This window comes from Salmo salar, chromosome ssa14 (assembly GCF_905237065.1).
Source record: "Salmo salar chromosome ssa14, Ssal_v3.1, whole genome shotgun sequence".
Taxonomy (NCBI): Eukaryota; Metazoa; Chordata; class Actinopteri; order Salmoniformes; family Salmonidae; genus Salmo; species Salmo salar.
Genome location: NC_059455.1, coordinates 50,628,354 through 50,650,902, shown reverse-complemented (window position 1 = coordinate 50,650,902; position 22,549 = coordinate 50,628,354). Strand labels below are relative to the sequence as shown.

Genomic DNA, 22,549 nt, shown 5'->3' with positions numbered 1-22,549 from the left:
TAATGTTGACCAGTGGCTGTAGTATAGTGGTAGTTGTGTTGTGTAGTAATGTTGACCAGTGGCTGTAGTATAGTGGTAGTTGTGTAGTAATGTTGACCAGTGGCTGTAGTATAGTGGTAGTTGTGTTGTGTAGTAATGTTGACCAGTGGCTGTAGTATAGTGGTAGTTGTGTTGTGTAGTAATATTGACCAGTGGCTGTAGTATATTGGTAGTTGTGTTGTGTAGTAATGTTGATCAGTGGCTGTAGTATAGTGTTAGTTGTGTTGTGTTGTAATGTTGACCAGTGGCTGTAGTATAGTGGTAGTTGTGTTGGAATGTTGACCAGTGGCTGTAGTATAGTGGTAGTTGTGTTGTAATGTTGACCTGTGGCTGTAGTATAGTGGTAGTTGTGTTGTATAGTAATGTTGACCAGTGGCTGTAGTATAGTGGTAGTTGTGTTGTGTTGTAATGTTGACCAGTGGCTGTAGTATAGTGGTAGTTGTGTTGTAATGTTGACCAGTGGCTGTAGTATAGTGGTAGTTGTGTTGTAATGTTGACCAGTGGCTGTAGTATAGTGGTAGTTGTGTTGTAATGTTGACCAGTGGCTGTAGTATAGTGGTAGTTGTGTTGTAATGTTGACCAGTGGCTGTAGTATAGTGGTAGTTGTGTTGTGTTGTAATGTTGACCAGTGGCTGTAGTATAGTGGTAGTTGTGTTGTTGAATGTTGACCAGTGGCTGTAGTATAGTGGTAGTTGTGTTGTAATGCTGACCAGTGGCTGTAGTATAGTGGTAGTTGTGTTGTATAGTAATGTTGACCAGTGGCTGTAGTATAGTGGTAGTTGTGTTGTGTTGTAATGTTGACCAGTGGCTGTAGTATAGTGGTAGTTGTGTTGTGTTGTAATGTTGACCAGTGGCTGTAGTATAGTGGTAGTTGTGTTGTATAGTAATGTTGACCAGTGGCTGTAGTATAGTGGTAGTTGTGTTGTGTAGTAATGTTGACCAGTGGCTGTAGTATAGTGGTAGTTGTGTTGTGTAGTAATGTTGACCAGTGGCTGTAGTATAGTGGTAGTTGTGTATGTAATGTTGACCAGTGGCTGTAGTATAGTGGTAGTTGTGTTGTGTAGTAATGTTGACCAGTGGCTGTAGTATAGTGGTAGTTGTGTGTAGTAATGTTGACCAGTGGCTGTAGTATAGTGGTAGTTGTGTTGTGTAGTAATGTTGATCAGTGGCTGTAGTATAGTGGTAGTTGTGTTGTACAGTAATGTTGACCAGTGGCTGTAGTATAGTGGTAGTTGTGTTGTATAGTAATGTTTACCAGTGGCTGTAGTATAGTGGTAGTTGTGTTGTAATGTTGACCAGTGGCTGTAGTATAGTGGTAGTTGTGTTGTATAGTAATGTTGACTAGTGGCTGTAGTATAGTGGTAGTTGTGTTGTGTTGTAATGTTGACCAGTGGCTGTAGTATAGTGGTAGTTGTGTTGTATAGTAATGTTGACCAGTGGCTGTAGTATAGTGGTAGTTGTGTTGTATAGTAATGTTGACCAGTGGCTGTAGTATAGTGGTAGTTGTGTTGTATAGTAATGTTGACCAGTGGCTGTAGTATAGTGGTAGTTGTGTTGTATTGTAATGTTGACCAGTGGCTGTAGTATAGTGGTAGTTGTGTTGTGTTGTAATGTTGACCAGTGGCTGTAGTATAGTGGTAGTTGTGTTGTGTTGTAATGTTGACCAGTGGCTGTAGTATAGTGGTAGTTGTGTTGTAATGTTGACCAGTGGCTGTAGTATAGTGGTAGTTGTGTTGTAATGTTGACCAGTGGCTGTAGTATAGTGGTAGTTGTGTTGTATAGTAATGTTGACCAGTGGCTGTAGTATAGTGGTAGTTGTGTTGTGTTGTAATTTTGACCAGTGGCTGTAGTATAGTGGTAGTTGTGTTGTAATGTTGACCAGTGGCTGTAGTATATTGGTAGTTGTGTTGTAATGTTGACCAGTGGCTGTAGTATAGTGGTAGTTGTGTTGTTGTAATGTTGACCAGTGGCTGTAGTATAGTGGTAGTTGTGTTGTAATGTTGACCAGTGGCTGTAGTATAGTGGTAGTTGTGTTGTAAATGTTGACCAGTGGCTGTAGTATAGTGGTAGTTGTGTTGTGTTGTAATGTTGACCAGTGGCTGTAGTATAGTGGTAGTTGTGTTGTAATGTTGACCAGTGGCTGTAGTATAGTGGTAGTTGTGTTGTGTTGTAATGTTGACCAGTGGCTGTAGTATAGTGGTAGTTGTGTTGTGTTGTAATGTTGACCAGTGGCTGTAGTATAGTGGTAGTTGTGTTGTATAGTAATGTTGACCAGTGGCTGTAGTATAGTGGTAGTTGTGTTGTGTAGTAATGTTGACCAGTGGCTGTAGTATAGTGGTAGTTGTGTTGTGTAGTAATGTTGACCAGTGGCTGTAGTATAGTGGTAGTTGTGTTGTAGTAATGTTGACCAGTGGCTGTAGTATAGTGGTAGTTGTGTTGTGTAGTAATGTTGACCAGTTGCTGTAGTATAGTGGTAGTTGTGTTGTGTAGTAATGTTGACCAGTGGCTGTAGTATAGTGGTAGTTGTGTTGTGTAGTAATGTTGACCAGTGGCTGTAGTATAGTGGTAGTTGTGTTGTGTTGTAATGTTGACCAGTGGCTGTAGTATAGTGGTAGTTGTGTTGTAATGTTGACCAGTGGCTGTAGTATAGTGGTAGTTGTGTTGTAATGTTGACCAGTGGCTGTAGTATAGTGGTAGTTGTGTTGTAAAATGTTGACCAGTGGCTGTAGTATAGTGGTAGTTGTGTTGTGTTGTAATGTTGACCAGTGGCTGTAGTATAGTGGTAGTTGTGTTGTAATGTTGACCAGTGGCTGTAGTATAGTGGTAGTTGTGTTGTGAATGTTGACCAGTGGCTGTAGTATAGTGGTAGTTGTGTTGTATAGTAATGTTGACCAGTGGCTGTAGTATAGTGGTAGTTGTGTTGTGTTGTAATGTTGACCAGTGGCTGTAGTATAGTGGTAGTTGTGTTGTGTTGTAATGTTGACCAGTGGCTGTAGTATAGTGGTAGTTGTGTTGTGTTGTAATGTTGACCAGTGGCTGTAGTATAGTGGTAGTTGTGTTGTATAGTAATGTTGACCAGTGGCTGTAGTATAGTGGTAGTTGTGTTGTGTAGTAATGTTGACCAGTGGCTGTAGTATAGTGGTAGTTGTGTGTGAGTAATGTTGACCAGTGGCTGTAGTATAGTGGTAGTTGTGTTGTGTAGTAATGTTGACCAGTGGCTGTAGTATAGTGGTAGTTGTGTTGTGTAGTAATGTTGACCAGTGGCTGTAGTATAGTGGTAGTTGTGTGAGTAATGTTGACCAGTGGCTGTAGTATAGTGGTAGTTGTGTTGTGTAGTAATGTTGACCAGTGGCTGTAGTATAGTGGTAGTTGTGTTGTGTTGTAATGTTGACCAGTGGCTGTAGTATAGTGGTAGTTGTGTTGTGTTGTAATGTTGACCAGTGGCTGTAGTATAGTGGTAGTTGTGTTGTTTGTAATGTTGACCAGTGGCTGTAGTATAGTGGTAGTTGTGTTGTTAATGTTGACCAGTGGCTGTAGTATAGTGGTAGTTGTGTTGTAATGTTGACCAGTGGCTGTAGTATAGTGGTAGTTGTGTTGTATAGTAATGTTGACCAGTGGCTGTAGTATAGTGGTAGTTGTGTTGTGTTGTAATGTTGACCAGTGGCTGTAGTATAGTGGTAGTTGTGTTGTATGTAATGTTGACCAGTGGCTGTAGTATAGTGGTAGTTGTGTTGTGTTGTAATGTTGACCAGTGGCTGTAGTATAGTGGTAGTTGTGTTGTGTTGTAATGTTGACCAGTGGCTGTAGTATAGTGGTAGTTGTGTTGTATAGTAATGTTGACCAGTGGCTGTAGTATAGTGGTAGTTGTGTTGTGTTGTAATGTTGACCAGTGGCTGTAGTATAGTGGTAGTTGTGTTGTGTAGTAATGTTGACCAGTGGCTGTAGTATAGTGGTAGTTGTGTAGTAATGTTGACCAGTGGCTGTAGTATAGTGGTAGTTGTGTTGTGTAGTAATGTTGACCAGTGGCTGTAGTATAGTGGTAGTTGTGTTGTGTAGTAATGTTGACCAGTGGCTGTAGTATAGTGGTAGTTGTGTTGTGTAGTAATGTTGACCAGTGGCTGTAGTATAGTGGTAGTTGTGTTGTGTTGTAATGTTGACCAGTGGCTGTAGTATAGTGGTAGTTGTGTTGTAATGTTGACCAGTGGCTGTAGTATAGTGGTAGTTGTGTTGTAATGTTGACCAGTGGCTGTAGTATAGTGGTAGTTGTATAGTAATGTTGACCAGTGGCTGTAGTATAGTGGTAGTTGTGTTGTGTTGTAATGTTGACCAGTGGCTGTAGTATAGTGGTAGTTGTGTTGTAATGTTGACCAGTGGCTGTAGTATAGTGGTAGTTGTGTTGTAATGTTGACCAGTGGCTGTAGTATAGTGGTAGTTGTGTTGTATAGTAATGTTGACCAGTGGCTGTAGTATAGTGGTAGTTGTGTTGTGTTGTAATGTTGACCAGTGGCTGTAGTATAGTGGTAGTTGTGTTGTGTTGTAATGTTGACCAGTGGCTGTAGTATAGTGGTAGTTGTGTTGTGTTGTAATGTTGACCAGTGGCTGTAGTATAGTGGTAGTTGTGTTGTATAGTAATGTTGACCAGTGGCTGTAGTATAGTGGTAGTTGTGTTGTGTAGTAATGTTGACCAGTGGCTGTAGTATAGTGGTAGTTGTGTTGGTAGTAATGTTGACCAGTGGCTGTAGTATAGTGGTAGTTGTGTTGTGTAGTAATGTTGACCAGTGGCTGTAGTATAGTGGTAGTTGTGTTGTGTAGTAATGTTGACCAGTGGCTGTAGTATAGTGGTAGTTGTGTGTGTAGTAATGTTGACCAGTGGCTGTAGTATAGTGGTAGTTGTGTTGTGTAGTAATGTTGACCAGTGGCTGTAGTATAGTGGTAGTTGTGTTGTGTAGTAATGTTGACCAGTGGCTGTAGTATAGTGGTAGTTGTGTTGTGTAGTAATGTTGACCAGTGGCTGTAGTATAGTGGTAGTTGTGTTGTGTTGTAATGTTGACCAGTGGCTGTAGTATAGTGGTAGTTGTGTTGTGTGTAATGTTGACCAGTGGCTGTAGTATAGTGGTAGTTGTGTTGTAATGTTGACCAGTGGCTGTAGTATAGTGGTAGTTGTGTTGTATGTAATGTTGACCAGTGGCTGTAGTATAGTGGTAGTTGTGTTGTAATGTTGACCAGTGGCTGTAGTATAGTGGTAGTTGTGTTGTAATGTTGACCAGTGGCTGTAGTATAGTGGTAGTTGTGTTGTAATGTTGACCAGTGGCTGTAGTATAGTGGTAGTTGTGTTGTGTTGTAATGTTGACCAGTGGCTGTAGTATAGTGGTAGTTGTGTTGTAATGTTGACCAGTGGCTGTAGTATAGTGGTAGTTGTGTTGTAATGCTGACCAGTGGCTGTAGTATAGTGGTAGTTGTGTTGTATAGTAATGTTGACCAGTGGCTGTAGTATAGTGGTAGTTGTGTTGTGTTGTAATGTTGACCAGTGGCTGTAGTATAGTGGTAGTTGTGTTGTGTTGTAATGTTGACCAGTGGCTGTAGTATAGTGGTAGTTGTGTTGTATAGTAATGTTGACCAGTGGCTGTAGTATAGTGGTAGTTGTGTTGTGTAGTAATGTTGACCAGTGGCTGTAGTATAGTGGTAGTTGTGTTGTGTAGTAATGTTGACCAGTGGCTGTAGTATAGTGGTAGTTGTGTAGTAATGTTGACCAGTGGCTGTAGTATAGTGGTAGTTGTGTTGTGTAGTAATGTTGACCAGTGGCTGTAGTATAGTGGTAGTTGTGTTGTGTAGTAATGTTGACCAGTGGCTGTAGTATAGTGGTAGTTGTGTTGTGTAGTAATGTTGATCAGTGGCTGTATTATAGTGGTAGTTGTGTTGTACAGTAATGTTGACCAGTGGCTGTAGTATAGTGGTAGTTGTGTTGTATAGTAATGTTTACCAGTGGCTGTAGTATAGTGGTAGTTGTGTTGAAATGTTGACCAGTGGCTGTAGTATAGTGGTAGTTGTGTTGTATAGTAATGTTGACTAGTGGCTGTAGTATAGTGGTAGTTGTGTTGTGTTGTAATGTTGACCAGTGGCTGTAGTATAGTGGTAGTTGTGTTGTATAGTAATGTTGACCAGTGGCTGTAGTATAGTGGTAGTTGTGTTGTATAGTAATTTTGACCAGTGGCTGTAGTATAGTGGTAGTTGTGTTGTAATGTTGACCAATGGCTGAAGTATAGTGGTAGTTGTGTTGTAATGTTGACCAGTGGCTGTAGTATAGTGGAAGTTGTGTTGCAATGTTGACCAGTGGCTGTAGTATAGTGGTAGTTGTGTTGTAATGTTGACCAGTGGCTGTAGTATAGTGGTAGTTGTGTTGTAATGTTGACCAGTGGCTGTTGTATAGTTGTAGTTGTGTTGTGTTGTAATGTTGACCAGTGGCTGTAGTATAGTGGTAGTTGTGTTGTAATGTTGACCAGTGGCTGTAGTATAGTGGTAGTTGTGTTGTAATGTTGACCAGTGGCTGTAGTATAGTGGTAGTTGTGTTGTGTAGTAATGTTGACCAGTGGCTGTAGTATAGTGGTAGTTGTGTTGTATAGTAATGTTGACCAGTGGCTGTAGTATAGTGGTAGTTGTGTTGTATAGTAATGTTGACCAGTGGCTGTAGTATAGTGGTAGTTGTGTTGTATAGTAATGTTGACCAGTGGCTGTAGTATAGTGGTAGTTGTGTTGTGTTGTAATGTTGACCAGTGGCTGTAGTATAGTGGTAGTTGTGTTGTGTTGTAATGTTGACCAGTGGCTGTAGTATAGTGGTAGTTGTGTTGTATAGTAATGTTGACCAGTGGCTGTAGTATAGTGGTAGTTGTGTTGTGTTGTAATGTTGACCAGTGGCTGTAGTATAGTGGTAGTTGTGTTGTAATGTTGACCAGTGGCTGTAGTATAGTGGTAGTTGTGTTGTAATGTTGACCAGTGGCTGTAGTATAGTGGTAGTTGTGTTGTAATGTTGACCAGTGGCTGTAGTATAGTGGTATTTGTGTTGTATAGTAATGTTGACCAGTGGCTGTAGTATAGTGGTAGTTGTGTTGTGTTGTAATGTTGACCAGTGGCTGTAGTATAGTGGTAGTTGTGTTGTGTTGTAATGTTGGCCAGTGGCTGTAGTATAGTGGTAGTTGTGTTGTATAGTAATGTTAACCAGTGGCTGTAGTATAGTGGTAGTTGTGTTGTGTTGTAATGTTGACCAGTGGCTGTAGTATAGTGGTAGTTGTGTTGTAATGTTGACCAGTGGCTGTAGTATAGTGGTAGTTGTGTTGTATAGTAATGTTGACCAGTGGCTGTAGTATAGTGGTAGTTGTGTTGTGTTGTAATTTTGACCAGTGGCTGTAGTATAGTGGTAGTTGTGTTGTAATGTTGACCAATGGCTGTAGTATAGTGGTAGTTGTGTTGTAATGTTGACCAGTGGCTGTAGTATAGTGGAAGTTGTGTTGTAATGTTGACCAGTGGCTGTAGTATAGTGGTAGTTGTGTTGTAATGTTGACCAGTGGCTGTAGTATAGTGGTAGTTGTGTTGTAATGTTGACCAGTGGCTGTTGTATAGTGGTAGTTGTGTTGTGTTGTAATGTTGACCAGTGGCTGTAGTATAGTGGTAGTTGTGTTGTAATGTTGACCAGTGGCTGTAGTATAGTGGTAGTTGTGTTGTAATGTTGACCAGTGGCTGTAGTATAGTGGTAGTTGTGTTGTGTAGTAATGTTGACCAGTGGCTGTAGTATAGTGGTAGTTGTGTTGTGTAGTAATGTTGACCAGTGGCTGTAGTATAGTGGTAGTTGTGTTTGTAGTAATGTTGACCAGTGGCTGTAGTATAGTGGTAGTTGTGTTGTGTAGTAATGTTGATCAGTGGCTGTTGTATAGTGGTAGTTGTGTTGTACAGTAATGTTGACCAGTGGCTGTAGTATAGTGGTAGTTGTGTTGTATAGTAATGTTTACCAGTGGCTGTAGTATAGTGGTAGTTGTGTTGTAATGTTGACCAGTGGCTGTAGTATAGTGGTAGTTGTGTTGTATAGTAATGTTAACTAGTGGCTGTAGTATAGTGGTAGTTGTGTTGTGTTGTAATGTTGACCAGTGGCTGTAGTATAGTGGTAGTTGTGTTGTATAGTAATGTTGACCAGTGGCTGTAGTATAGTGGTAGTTGTGTTGTATAGTAATGTTGACCAGTGGCTGTAGTATAGTGGTAGTTGTGTTGTATAGTAATGTTGACCAGTGGCTGTAGTATAGTGGTAGTTGTGTTGTATAGTAATGTTGACCAGTGGCTGTAGTATAGTGGTAGTTGTGTTGTGTTGTAATGTTGACCAGTGGCTGTAGTATAGTGGTAGTTGTGTTGTATAGTAATGTTGACCAGTGGCTGTAGTATAGTGGTTGTTGTGTTGTGTTGTAATGTTGACCAGTGGCTGTAGTATAGTGGTAGTTGTCTTGTAATGTTGACCAGTGGCTGTAGTATAGTGGTAGTTGTGTTGTAATGTTGACCAGTGGCTGTAGTATAGTGGTAGTTGTGTTGTATAGTAATGTTGACCAGTGGCTGTAGTATAGTGGTAGTTGTGTTGTGTTGTAATGTTGACCAGTGGCTGTAGTATAGTGGTATTTGTGTTGTAATGTTTACCAGTGGCTGTAGTATAGTGGTAGTTGTGTTGTAATGTTGACCAGTGGCTGTAGTATAGTGGTAGTTGTGTTGTAATGTTGACCAGTGGCTGTAGTATAGTGGAAGTTGTGTTGTAATGTTGACCAGTGGCTGCAGTATAGTGGTAGTTGTGTTGTAATGTTGACCGGTGGCTGTAGTATAGTGGTAGTTGTGTTGTAATGTTGACCAGTGGCTGTAGTATAGTGGTAGTTGTGTTGTGTTGTAATGTTGACCAGTGGCTGTAGTATAGTGGTAGTGGTGTTGTATAGTAATGTTGACCAGTGGCTGTAGTATAGTGGTAGTTGTGTTGTGTAGTAATGTTGACCAGTGGCTGTAGTATAGTGGTAGTTGTGTTGTGTAGTAATGTTGACCAGTGGCTGTAGTATAGTGGTAGTTGTGTTGTGTAGGAATGTTGACCAGTGGCTGTAGTATAGTGGTAGTTGTGTAGTAATGTTGACCAGTGGCTGTAGTATAGTGGTAGTTGTGTTGTGTTGTAATGTTGACCAGTGGCTGTAGTATAGTGGTAGTTGTGTTGTGTAGTAATATTGACCAGTGGCTGTAGTATATTGGTAGTTGTGTTGTGTAGTAATGTTGATCAGTGGCTGTAGTATAGTGTTAGTTGTGTTGTGTTGTAATGTTGACCAGTGGCTGTAGTATAGTGGTAGTTGTGTTGTAATGTTGACCAGTGGCTGTAGTATAGTGGTAGTTGTGTTGTAATGTTGACCAGTGGCTGTAGTATAGTGGTAGTTGTGTTGTATAATAATGTTGACCAGTGGCTGTAGTATAGTGGTAGTTGTGTTGTGTTGTAATTTTGACCAGTGGCTGTAGTATAGTGGTAGTTCTGTTGTAATGTTGACCAGTGGCTGTAGTATAGTGGTAGTTGTGTTGTAATGTTGACCAGTGGCTGTAGTATAGGTGTAGTTGTGTTGTAATGTTGACCAGTGGCTGTAGTATAGTGGTAGTTGTGTTGTAATGTTGACCAGTGGCTGTAGTATAGTGGTAGTTGTGTTGTGTTGTAATGTTGACCAGTGGCTGTAGTATAGTGGTAGTTGTGTTGTAATGTTGACCAGTGGCTGTAGTATAGTGGTAGTTGTGTTGTAATGCTGACCAGTGGCTGTAGTATAGTGGTAGTTGTGTTGTATAGTAATGTTGACCAGTGGCTGTAGTATAGTGGTAGTTGTGTTGTGTTGTAATGTTGACCAGTGGCTGTAGTATAGTGGTAGTTGTGTTGTGTTGTAATGTTGACCAGTGGCTGTAGTATAGTGGTAGTTGTGTTGTATAGTAATGTTGACCAGTGGCTGTAGTATAGTGGTAGTTGTGTTGTGTAGTAATGTTGACCAGTGGCTGTAGTATAGTGGTAGTTGTGTTGTGTAGTAATGTTGACCAGTGGCTGTAGTATAGTGGTAGTTGTGTAGTAATGTTGACCAGTGGCTGTAGTATAGTGGTAGTTGTGTTGTGTAGTAATGTTGACCAGTGGCTGTAGTATAGTGGTAGTTGTGTAGTAATGTTGACCAGTGGCTGTAGTATAGTGGTAGTTGTGTTGTGTAGTAATGTTGATCAGTGGCTGTAGTATAGTGGTAGTTGTGTTGTACAGTAATGTTGACCAGTGGCTGTAGTATAGTGGTAGTTGTGTTGTATAGTAATGTTTACCAGTGGCTGTAGTATAGTGGTAGTTGTGTTGTAATGTTGACCAGTGGCTGTAGTATAGTGGTAGTTGTGTTGTATAGTAATGTTGACTAGTGGCTGTAGTATAGTGGTAGTTGTGTTGTGTTGTAATGTTGACCAGTGGCTGTAGTATAGTGGTAGTTGTGTTGTATAGTAATGTTGACCAGTGGCTGTAGTATAGTGGTAGTTGTGTTGTATAGTAATGTTGACCAGTGGCTGTAGTATAGTGGTAGTTGTGTTGTATAGTAATGTTGACCAGTGGCTGTAGTATAGTGGTAGTTGTGTTGTATAGTAATGTTGACCAGTGGCTGTAGTATAGTGGTAGTTGTGTTGTGTTGTAATGTTGACCAGTGGCTGTAGTATAGTGGTAGTTGTGTTGTGTTGTAATGTTGACCAGTGGCTGTAGTATAGTGGTAGTTGTGTTGTATAGTAATGTTGACCAGTGGCTGTAGTATAGTGGTAGTTGTGTTGTGTTGTAATGTTGACCAGTGGCTGTAGTATAGTGGTAGTTGTGTTGTAATGTTGACCAGTGGCTGTAGTATAGTGGTAGTTGTGTTGTAATGTTGACCAGTGGCTGTAGTATAGTGGTAGTTGTGTTGTATAGTAATGTTGACCAGTGGCTGTAGTATAGTGGTAGTTGTGTTGTGTTGTAATTTTGACCAGTGGCTGTAGTATAGTGGTAGTTGTGTTGTAATGTTGACCAGTGGCTGTAGTATATTGGTAGTTGTGTTGTAATGTTGACCAGTGGCTGTAGTATAGTGGAAGTTGTGTTGTAATGTTGACCAGTGGCTGTAGTATAGTGGTAGTTGTGTTGTAATGTTGACCGGTGGCTGTAGTATAGTGGTAGTTGTGTTGTAATGTTGACCAGTGGCTGTAGTATAGTGGTAGTTGTGTTGTGTTGTAATGTTGACCAGTGGCTGTAGTATAGTGGTAGTTGTGTTGTAATGTTGACCAGTGGCTGTAGTATAGTGGTAGTTGTGTTGTGTTGTAATGTTGACCAGTGGCTGTAGTATAGTGGTAGTTGTGTTGTGTTGTAATGTTGACCAGTGGCTGTAGTATAGTGGTAGTTGTGTTGTATAGTAATGTTGACCAGTGGCTGTAGTATAGTGGTAGTTGTGTTGTGTAGTAATGTTGACCAGTGGCTGTAGTATAGTGGTAGTTGTGTTGTGTAGTAATGTTGACCAGTGGCTGTAGTATAGTGGTAGTTGTGTAGTAATGTTGACCAGTGGCTGTAGTATAGTGGTAGTTGTGTTGTGTAGTAATGTTGACCAGATGCTGTAGTATAGTGGTAGTTGTGTTGTGTAGTAATGTTGACCAGTGGCTGTAGTATAGTGGTAGTTGTGTTGTGTAGTAATGTTGATCAGTGGCTGTAGTATAGTGGTAGTTGTGTTGTGTTGTAATGTTGACCAGTGGCTGTAGTATAGTGGTAGTTGTGTTGTAATGTTGACCAGTGGCTGTAGTATAGTGGTAGTTGTGTTGTAATGTTGACCAGTGGCTGTAGTATAGTGGTAGTTGTATAGTAATGTTGACCAGTGGCTGTAGTATAGTGGTAGTTGTGTTGTGTTGTAATGTTGACCAGTGGCTGTAGTATAGTGGTAGTTGTGTTGTAATGTTGACCAGTGGCTGTAGTATAGTGGTAGTTGTGTTGTAATGCTGACCAGTGGCTGTAGTATAGTGGTAGTTGTGTTGTATAGTAATGTTGACCAGTGGCTGTAGTATAGTGGTAGTTGTGTTGTGTTGTAATGTTGACCAGTGGCTGTAGTATAGTGGTAGTTGTGTTGTGTTGTAATGTTGACCAGTGGCTGTAGTATAGTGGTAGTTGTGTTGTGTTGTAATGTTGACCAGTGGCTGTAGTATAGTGGTAGTTGTGTTGTATAGTAATGTTGACCAGTGGCTGTAGTATAGTGGTAGTTGTGTTGTGTAGTAATGTTGACCAGTGGCTGTAGTATAGTGGTAGTTGTGTTGTGTAGTAATGTTGACCAGTGGCTGTAGTATAGTGGTAGTTGTGTAGTAATGTTGACCAGTGGCTGTAGTATAGTGGTAGTTGTGTTGTGTAGTAATGTTGACCAGTGGCTGTAGTATAGTGGTAGTTGTGTTGTGTAGTAATGTTGACCAGTGGCTGTAGTATAGTGGTAGTTGTGTAGTAATGTTGACCAGTGGCTGTAGTATAGTGGTAGTTGTGTTGTGTAGTAATGTTGACCAGTGGCTGTAGTATAGTGGTAGTTGTGTTGTGTAGTAATGTTGACCAGTGGCTGTAGTATATTGGTAGTTGTGTTGTGTAGTAATGTTGATCAGTGGCTGTAGTATAGTGGTAGTTGTGTTGTGTTGTAATGTTGACCAGTGGCTGTAGTATAGTGGTAGTTGTGTTGTAATGTTGACCAGTGGCTGTAGTATAGTGGTAGTTGTGTTGTATAGTAATGTTGACCAGTGGCTGTAGTATAGTGGTAGTTGTGTTGTATAGTAATGTTGACCAGTGGCTGTAGTATAGTGGTAGTTGTGTTGTGTTGTAATTTTGACCAGTGGCTGTAGTATAGTGGTAGTTGTGTTGTAATGTTGACCAGTGGCTGTAGTATAGTGGTAGTTGTGTTGTAATGTTGACCAGTGGCTGTAGTATAGTGGAAGTTGTGTTGTAATGTTGACCAGTGGCTGTAGTATAGTGGTAGTTGTGTTGTAATGTTGACCAGTGGCTGTAGTATAGTGGTAGTTGTGTTGTAATGTTGACCAGTGGCTGTAGTATAGTGGTAGTTGTGTTGTGTTGTAATGTTGACCAGTGGCTGTAGTATAGTGGTAGTTGTGTTGTAATGTTGACCAGTGGCTGTAGTATAGTGGTAGTTGTGTTGTAATGCTGACCAGTGGCTGTAGTATAGTGGTAGTTGTGTTGTATAGTAATGTTGACCAGTGGCTGTAGTATAGTGGTAGTTGTGTTGTGTTGTAATGTTGACCAGTGGCTGTAGTATAGTGGTAGTTGTGTTGTGTTGTAATGTTGACCAGTGGCTGTAGTATAGTGGTAGTTGTGTTGTATAGTAATGTTGACCAGTGGCTGTAGTATAGTGGTAGTTGTGTTGTGTAGTAATGTTGACCAGTGGCTGTAGTATAGTGGTAGTTGTGTTGTGTAGTAATGTTGACCAGTGGCTGTAGTATAGTGGTAGTTGTGTAGTAATGTTGACCAGTGGCTGTAGTATAGTGGTAGTTGTGTTGTGTAGTAATGTTGACCAGTGGCTGTAGTATAGTGGTAGTTGTGTTGTGTAGTAATGTTGACCAGTGGCTATAGTATATTGGTAGTTGTGTTGTGTAGTAATGTTGATCAGTGGCTGTATTATAGTGGTAGTTGTGTTGTACAGTAATGTTGACCAGTGGCTGTAGTATAGTGGTAGTTGTGTTGTATAGTAATGTTTACCAGTGGCTGTAGTATAGTGGTAGTTGTGTTGAAATGTTGACCAGTGGCTGTAGTATAGTGGTAGTTGTGTTGTATAGTAATGTTGACTAGTGGCTGTAGTATAGTGGTAGTTGTGTTGTGTTGTAATGTTGACCAGTGGCTGTAGTATAGTGGTAGTTGTGTTGTATAGTAATGTTGACCAGTGGCTGTAGTATAGTGGTAGTTGTGTTGTGTTGTAATGTTGACCAGTGGCTGTAGTATAGTGGTAGTTGTGTTGTACAATAATGTTGACCAGTGGCTGTAGTATAGTGGTAGTTGTACTGTACTGTCTATGGCTGTAGGTTAGCTTTAGCGACCTGGTTACTAGCCTAAAGGTAAGCAGGCCATTTTAGTAGTACATTTTCAGGCTGAGTCACTGTTTACTCTGTTGTGCTGGGTTGGGTTGTAGAGGCTTATAAAGAAATGTATTCCGGCTGAGTCACTGCTAACTCTGCTCCACCTCGTTTCCTCTCTGACTCACTAAGTCACTTCTCTGGTGCTCAGTGGAGATCTGTCAAGTATGGACTAAATATCACCACAATGATGGACTACAGAAGGAAGTTGGAAGTATTTACAACAGTCATACTGCACCACCGTGACACTACCCACTATATATTAGTAAGTCATACTGCACGACTGTGATACTACCCACTATATATTGGTATATGGTGATGAACTGGGCCGTACGCACTCTGTAGCGCCTTGCGGTCGGATGCCAAGCAGTTGCCATGCCAAGCAGTTGCCATACCGATACGGGATTGTTGGATCCCATACAATTCCTATTTTTGTTGAAATACTCAGATAACCCGATATATCTGCCAATATTTGTATTATTATAGCTGGACGTTTTCTGTATAGATTGTGCTTATAACAGCCTTGTAAAGATACTCGGATAGCTGATTTATTAAATTTAAAGGAAAATAACATTAATGTAACTTTAGTTGTTCTACAGCCGTTGGGCTATATGTGTTGATGTTTAATACATTGTAAGGCTGCATGATGAGACTATAATGATGATTTGAAAACAGTTGCGTTAAAGGCATGAGCTCTGCTTTGTTTTTTTGCGCTGGCTGTACACACTTCATCAGTCTCTCATTCATCAGTCTCTCATTCACAATTTGACAAGCACTTGATAATGCCTCGAATTTCCCTGCGGCATCCCCTTTGTGTGGCCGTAATGCTCCCCAAAAAAAATCTATGCCTTTTGCGGCCAGTGGTGGTTGAGCACCTCTCACTCACATGGCTTTCCGTCACGTGATCGGGTCTTTCTCACAGGCTACAAGTGAAGACAGACACATCAGAGACTTATCCAATTCCCAGTTGCATATTGAAGATATTGGAAGAACTGTCCACATTTAAATTTTCATCAGCCAACAAGATGAGTAGGCCTAACAAACAGCAAAAGCACTAGCCTATGTCAATCTACTATCCCCCATAGTACAAAAGTTTACCTATTCTATTCTGTGCGAGAAATAAATATTCCAAACATAGTCTGGAACAGTTGTGGGATGCGATAGATCCCAAATTAATTAATTAATTAATTAATACAACCACAAGCATCAAAAAAACTTTTTTTACACAATGAGGCTGACACAACAGATGAGAAGGTTGAGTTTAAAATGTTTATAAACTATTCGGCTATTTCTTCAGATTATAAGCTCAGAAATGCGCACACGGCAGTAGGCTATAAGCGCGAAAGTGACATTAGCGTTAAAACAAATGCGATTATGCATGTAATGCTTTTATCATAAAGCTGCATATTTATGTTAAAACTTTAAACTTACGCATTGCTTATGTATGCCAGTTAGGCTCTACATCCCTTGTAAAGCGGATTAATGTGCTTCATTTATCTCAATTGGGTTGAGGTCAGATGATTGTGGAAGCCAGGTCATCTGATGCAGCACTCCGTCACTCTCCATCTTGGTCATATAGCCCTTACACAGCCTGGAGGTGTGTTTTGGGTCATTGTCCTGTTGAAAAACAAATGATAGTCCCACTAAGCCCAAACCAGATGGGATGGGGGTACCGCTGCAGAATGCTGTGGTAGCCATGCTGGTTATTTTTGTATTTGTTATTTTTATTTAACCTTTATTGAACTAGACAAGTCAGTTAAGAACAAATTCTTATTTACAATGACGGCCTTCCCCGGCCAAACCCGGACGACGCTGGGGCCAATTGTGCGCCGCCCTATGGGACTCACAATCACAGCCGGATGTGATGCAGCCTGGATTCGAACCAGGTACTGCAGTGACGCCTCTTGCACTGAGATGCAGTGTCTTAGACCACTGCACCACTCGGGAGCCTTGCATTCTAAGTAAATCTCTGACAGTGTCACCATCAAAGCACCCCCACACCTCCTCCCATCATCTGTTCACCTACTCTGCGTCTCACAAAGACATGGCGGTTGGAACCACCGGTCTAATGTCCATTGCTCATGTTTCTTGGCCCAAGCATGTCTCTTCTTCTTATCGGTGTCCTTTAGTAGTGGTTTCTTTGCAGCAATTCAACCATGAAGGCCTGATTTCACACAGTCTCCTCTGAACAGCTAATGTTGAGATGTGTCTGTTCCTTGAACTCTGTGAAGCATTTATTAGGGCTACAATTTCTGAGGCTGGTAACTCTAATGAACTTATCCTCTGCAGCAGAGGTAACTCTGGATCTTCCTTTCCTGTGACGGTCCTCGTGAGAGCCAGTTTCATCATAGCACTTAATGGTTTTTGCGACTGCACTTGAAGAAACGTTCAAAGTTCTTGAAATTTTCCGTGTTGACTGACCTTCATGTCTTAAAGTAATGATGAACTGTCATTTCTCTTTGCTTATTTGAGCTGTTCTTGCCATAGTATGGACTTGGTATTTTACCAAATAGGGCTAGCTTCTGTATACCACCCCTACCTTGTCACAACAACTTTCCAGGTGACTACCTCATGAAACTGGTTGAGAGAATGCCAAGTGTGTGCAAAGCTGTCATCAAGGCAAAGGGTGGCTACTTTGAAGAATCTAAAATATATTCTTTGGATTACTACATGATTCCATATGTGTTAATTCATAGTTTTGATGTCTTCACTATCATTCTACAATGTAGAAAATAGTAAAAATAAAGTCAAACCCTGGAATGAGTAGGTGTGTCTAAACTTGTGACTGGTACTGAATGTGTGAAATGAGTTTTGATTTAGAATGGACCATTATCGCGCCTGTCGGAATAGGGGCAGGGGGAAAAAATACATGTCATATATTCACTTAAATAGCGAATGGAGGACACTTTTCCCGTGGGTTTATTTTTATGCCAGCCAGGTAGGCTTATACTCCTGTTGTGAAGAGAAGCAATGTGCTTAATATTCGGAAAGTTTTGAAATGCATATAGTAGGCCTATAGAAAGCTGATGGGATCCTCCTCTTTTTAATAGAGGCCATCACTCTTGTTTTCTCACACAATTGCATAGCCTATAGAAATGTTGTGCAACGTGAGCTCATGAACTCTCATTAAGTGTTTGTTTGATTAGATTTTCGATTACATTTGTATTGATGTCAGAGTGATTAGAGGGACAATAGAGTGCTGAGTACCAGACAGTTAGCAAGTTTGGTAGGCTACTAATGACCATCTGCAGCATCAGAGATTGGAGAAGACTAATTACCATGACTAAACAGTCACATGGAATTTGACTGCCATCATGACTCGTGACCGCCGGTGTGGCGGCAATATGGTCACTGCTAATTGCCCTAGGTATGGGCTAAGGTTAGGATTTAGCGTAGAGACGTCCCAAGCAAATATAACACACCAAATTTCGCCGGCTTCACTAAAGGGCGGAAGGTTCTTAGCGCGACACTTGTTTTACATTTGGGCATAGCATCCATTGGTGTAATTGCGTTGGCTGATTGTGTCCCGTCTTGCTGTAGCGTGCCAAGGCAAGATATGCTTATAGCCATGTAAAGATCGCCCTCTTCAGGACTAATAATAATAATTTTAAAAAAAGTAATTTTATGAACTGCTTTTTTTTGGTGCGTTTTCTCCAAAACTTACATCGGTCATTTTCGGTGGACTGAAAGCCGATACAAATACATCCGTAAAAGGCTAATATCGGTCAACAATATCGGTCAACCGATAAACCGGTCGGTGATCAGACCTACCGCTGTCGTGTCGTCTGCAAACTTAACCATGGCGTTGGAGTTCTGCGTGGTCATGTAGTCGTGGGTGAAGAAGGAGTACAGGAGGGGACTAAGCAGGCACCCCTGAGGGGCCCCCGTGTTGAAGGTCAGCGTGGCAGATGTGTTATTGCCTACCTTCACCACCTGGGGGCGGCCCGTCAGGAAGTCCAGGATCCAGTTACAGAGGCGGGTGTTCAGCCCCAGGGTCCTGTGCTTAGTGATGAGCTATGGTGGGTCAAAGCACTTCATGGCTACAGATGTGAGTCCTTCTCGGCGATAGTCATTTAGACAGGTTACTTTCGTGTTCTTGGGCACAGGACTACGGTGGTCTGCTTGAAACATGTTGGTATTACAGACTCAGTGGAGACACCTGCTGGCAGTGGAGACACCTGCCAGCTGGTCAGTGCGTGCTCTGAGTTTGCCGTCCTGGTAATCCTTCTGACCCCGCGGCCTTGTGAATGTTAACCTGTTTACACAGTCATCCTCATATATCGTTTATTACCTTCCTTATTTTTGATTGACTTTTGATTTTGTCACTGCACCTTTTATACCTGCTGTAAACTGTGTACGTGAAGAATAAAATGTGATTTTGACACACACACACACACACACACACACACACACACACACACACACAAGTCCTTGACATGATAAATCAGGAGTTTTTGTATGGGGCTACAACAACACTGCATGCTGTTGGGGGTACTGGAGGACCGGAGTTGGGCTGGTGGGGGTACTGGAGTTGGGCTGGTGGGGGTACTGGAGGACCAGAGTTGGGTTGGTGGCGGTACTGGAGGACCAGCGTTGGGCTGGTGGGGGTACTGGAGGACCAGAGTTGGGTTTGTGGCGGTACTGGAGGACCAGTGTTGGGTTTGTGGCGGTACTGGAGGACCAGAGTTGGGTTTGTGGGGGTACTGGAGGACCAGAGTTGGGCTGGTGGGGGTACTGGAGGACCAGAGTTGGGCTGGTGGGGGTACTGGAGGACAGGAAACAGCCCTAGTGTATGTTATGACCAAGCACAATCACAGCTTTTGAATGGTTTTTCCATTCAGGAAGTTTTCTATTCCAGCTCCATGTTATCACTTTGTACTTGAAGAGAAGAGTCTCTTCTCTGTAGCTCAGTTGGTAAAGCATGGTGCCACTTAACTCACCTTAGGCTGTGGAACATGTCCATGACAACATCCAGTTGTCCATGTTTCATAAGCCAATCATGTAATAGCTTTTCGTTCTTTGGCAGGAGGACACAGACAATAGCTTTTCACCCCTCCGTCTTTGAATTATGGATGACGTGAAAAGAAAAGAGAAAAAAAGAAAGCTGGTCAACAACAATCCTGATCAAGAAAGTCGGGGGCGAATTTCATTTTTCAAATTACAAGGTAAGATCCGAGAATAATAGCTGATCAAATCACACCTGTAATGAATTATGTTGTTGCATGCTAATAATTGCCATTGTCATCGACAATTTACCAGCAAGATGGATAGATAGCCAGGAGTTGTGGTGGTAGCTAGCTAGCTAGTTAGCCAATGTTAGGTACCATTCCAATTGACATCTGCATTTCGATTTCATGACAAGATAACATATTAAGCCAGCTAGCTAAGGTAGTTTCTTCACACCTATCAAGTTACTATATCTAGCTAATGAGTTCGCTAGTTAGACAGTAGCACTCTAGTTAGCTAGCTAGCTAAGGTAGTTTCTTCACACCTATCAAGTTACTATATCTAGCTAAAGAGTTCGCTAGTTAGACAGTAGCACTCTGGTTAGCTAGCTAGCTAGTCGATTTGTCATGACACAAGTTGAAGCTAAAAATAGTATTTCGGTGACACTGTTAGATGTAATCGAAATCTGCATTCATTTTGACATGACAAGTTAAAGATCAAGCCAGCTAAAACTGTAGTGGAAAGCTATACGTACGTACAGGTGTAGAAGATACCTACTGTAGCTATCGTTTGCTTTGATATCCAGGGGACAAACTTGTATATATCTCGGTATAAACACGTCTAGCCATAGCTACCAATGTATTTGTTTATGAATTAAAATCAGTCCATGATATAGCCTCCCATACCTGATATAGTCTAAGTTGACTCAATTACCATGATGCTTGATTAGCCTAATTGCTTGACTACTGACTAATTATCCAATAGCAGCCTTTATTCTTGTAGGCTGACCGTATTAGCCTTGGTTCCATTTAGGTACTGCTTATCGTTCTTCGTGGGTGGGACAGATCATTAAGTCAGCGGACAATCCAATCCCTCTTACAGTTGTGTTGTAAAGACAGAATGCAAGACGATACACTTTCTACTGTCTCTTACCTCTCCTTACCTTCTATCTCTGTAGGATCTCTGACCAGAGGCACATTCATGAGAACGATAATGATGGTGTACTGAAGTTCTGTCCAGCTCACCTGTTGTCCAGCTAGTCCAAAACAAACATGACCTGCTTTAGTGTACACTACAGTCATGAACGGCACAGGTAAAATACAAGGTGGCAAACACATTTATTCATGTCTTAATTGCTCTTACTCTTTGCTTGTATAATTTGTCTGTCCTTCCCATCAGTGACCATGTCTCTGTCTGTCTGTCTGTCTGTCTGTCTGTCTGTCTGTCTGTCTGTCTGTCTGTCTGTCTGTCTGTCTGTCTGTCTGTCTGTCTGTCTGTCTGTCTGTCTGTCTGTCTGTCTGTCCGTCCCATCAGTGACCATGTCTCTGTCTGTCTGTCTGTCTGTCTGTCTGTCTGTCTGTCTGTCCGTCCGTCCGTCCGTCCGTCCGTCCGTCTCTGTCCTTCCCATCAGTGACCATGTCTCTCTCTGTCTGTCTGTCTGTCTGTCTGTCTGTCTGTCTGTCTGTCTGTCTGTCTGTCTGTCTGTCTGTCCGTCCGTCCGTCCGTCCGTCCGTCCGTCCGTCCTTCCCATCAGTGACCATGTCTGTCTGTCTGTAGCTGTCTATCTGCTCTGACGGTGCAGATTGCCACAGCAGGGCCATCGGCGTAGACACCTGGGAGAGGTGGATGTCCCGAAAGAGCCTTGCAGCAAGATGACTACAAACTGTAAGTCCACGTGTGATGACATCATCACTGTCTCTGAATCATTATTACAAATGGTTATAGATTGTCTCCAGGGACAATCCAGGAGTTAATAACATTGTTGTGGATGGCATACCAGAGTCTCCACATTGAGACCTGGATGGTGTCTGAGGAAGAAAGTGAGAATAATTATCATAGAAAAGCTGCATTTTTGATCAAAGGAAGATTGAGGTAGAGAACCTGTAAACAGCTCAGGTGACAGACAGGTAGTAGTAAAGTTCGGAAGGTTCAAGGACCAGAGATGACTGTTCTGGAGAGAGCCAAGAACTTGAGAGGAACCAACATCTTCCTCAATGAGGACTTCTCTGAAGCTATGCGCCAGAGGAGGGAAAAATGTCTCTCGGCTATGAAAGCTGCCGTGGAGCGTGAGGACATTGCTTACAGCGCCTTCGGAAAGTATTCAGACCCTTTTTGACTTTTTCCACATTTTGTTACATTACAGCCTTATTCTAAAACTGATTCAATACCCCATAATGACGTCACAATACCCCATGATGACGTCACAATACCCCATGATGACGTCACAATACCCCATAATGACATCACAATACTCCATAATGACAGGTTTTTAGACATTTTTGCAAATGTATAGAAAAAAACCCCTGTGAAATATCACATTTTCATAAATATTCAGACCGTTTACTCAGTACCTTGTTGAAACACCTTTGGCAGTGATTACAGCCTCTAGTCTTCTTGGGTATGACGTTACAAGCTTGGCACACCTGTATTTGGGGAGTTTCTCCCATTCTTCTGTGCAGATCCGCTCAAGCTCTGTCAGGTTGGCTGGGGAGCGTCGCTGTACAGCTATTTTCAGGTCTCTCCAGAGATGTTCGATTGGGTTCAAGACCGGGCTCTGGCTGGGCCACTCAAGGACATTCAGAGATTTGTCCCGAAGCCACTCCTGTGTTGTCTTGGCTGTGTACGTATGGTCATTGTCCTGTTGGAAGGGTAGCCTTCGCCCCAGACTGAGGTCTGGAGCAGGTTTTCATCAAGGATCTCTCTGTACTTTGCTCCGTTCATCTTTCCCTCGATCCTGACTAGTCTCCCAGTCCCTGCCGCTGAAAAACATCCCCACAGCATGATGCTGCCACCACCATGCTTCACTGTAGGGATGGTGCCAGGTTTCCTCCAGACTCGACGCTTGGCATTCAGGCCAAAGAGTTCAATCTTGGTTTCATCAGACCAGATAATCTTGTTTCTCATGGTCTGAGAGTCTTTAGGTGCCTTTTGGCAAACTCCAAGCGGGCTGTCATGTGCCTTTTACTGAGGAGTGGCTTTCGTCTGGCTACTCTACCGTAAAGGCCTGATTGGTGGAGTGCTGCAGAGATGGTTGTCCTGGAAGGTTCTCCCTTCTCTACAGAGGAACTCTGGAGCTCTGTCAGAGTTGCCATCGGGTTCTTGGTCACCTCCCTGACCAAGGCCCTTCTCCCATGATTGCTCAGTTTGGCCGTGCGGCCATCTCTATGAAGAGTCTTGGTGGTTCCAAACTTTTATCCATTTAAGAATCATGGAGGCCACTGTG

At 42.0% G+C, this 22,549-nt stretch overlaps 1 protein-coding gene across 2 annotated transcripts in view; it reads left to right on the top strand.

Moving 5' to 3' along the window:
- Nucleotides 1-20,992, top strand: part of LOC106569655 (guanine nucleotide-binding protein G(olf) subunit alpha) — a 135,029-nt gene extending 114,037 nt beyond the window's left edge. For both annotated transcript variants that reach the window (XM_045694524.1, XM_045694525.1), the window contains 3 exons: nucleotides 19,187-19,325; nucleotides 20,285-20,419; nucleotides 20,884-20,992. In XM_045694524.1, coding sequence (XP_045550480.1) covers nucleotide 19,187 — 1 coding nt within the window. In that variant the 3' untranslated portion in view covers nucleotides 19,188-19,325; nucleotides 20,285-20,419; nucleotides 20,884-20,992. The remainder of the gene's footprint in view (nucleotides 1-19,186; nucleotides 19,326-20,284; nucleotides 20,420-20,883) is intronic.
- Nucleotides 20,993-22,549: the final 1,557 nt, after the last annotated feature.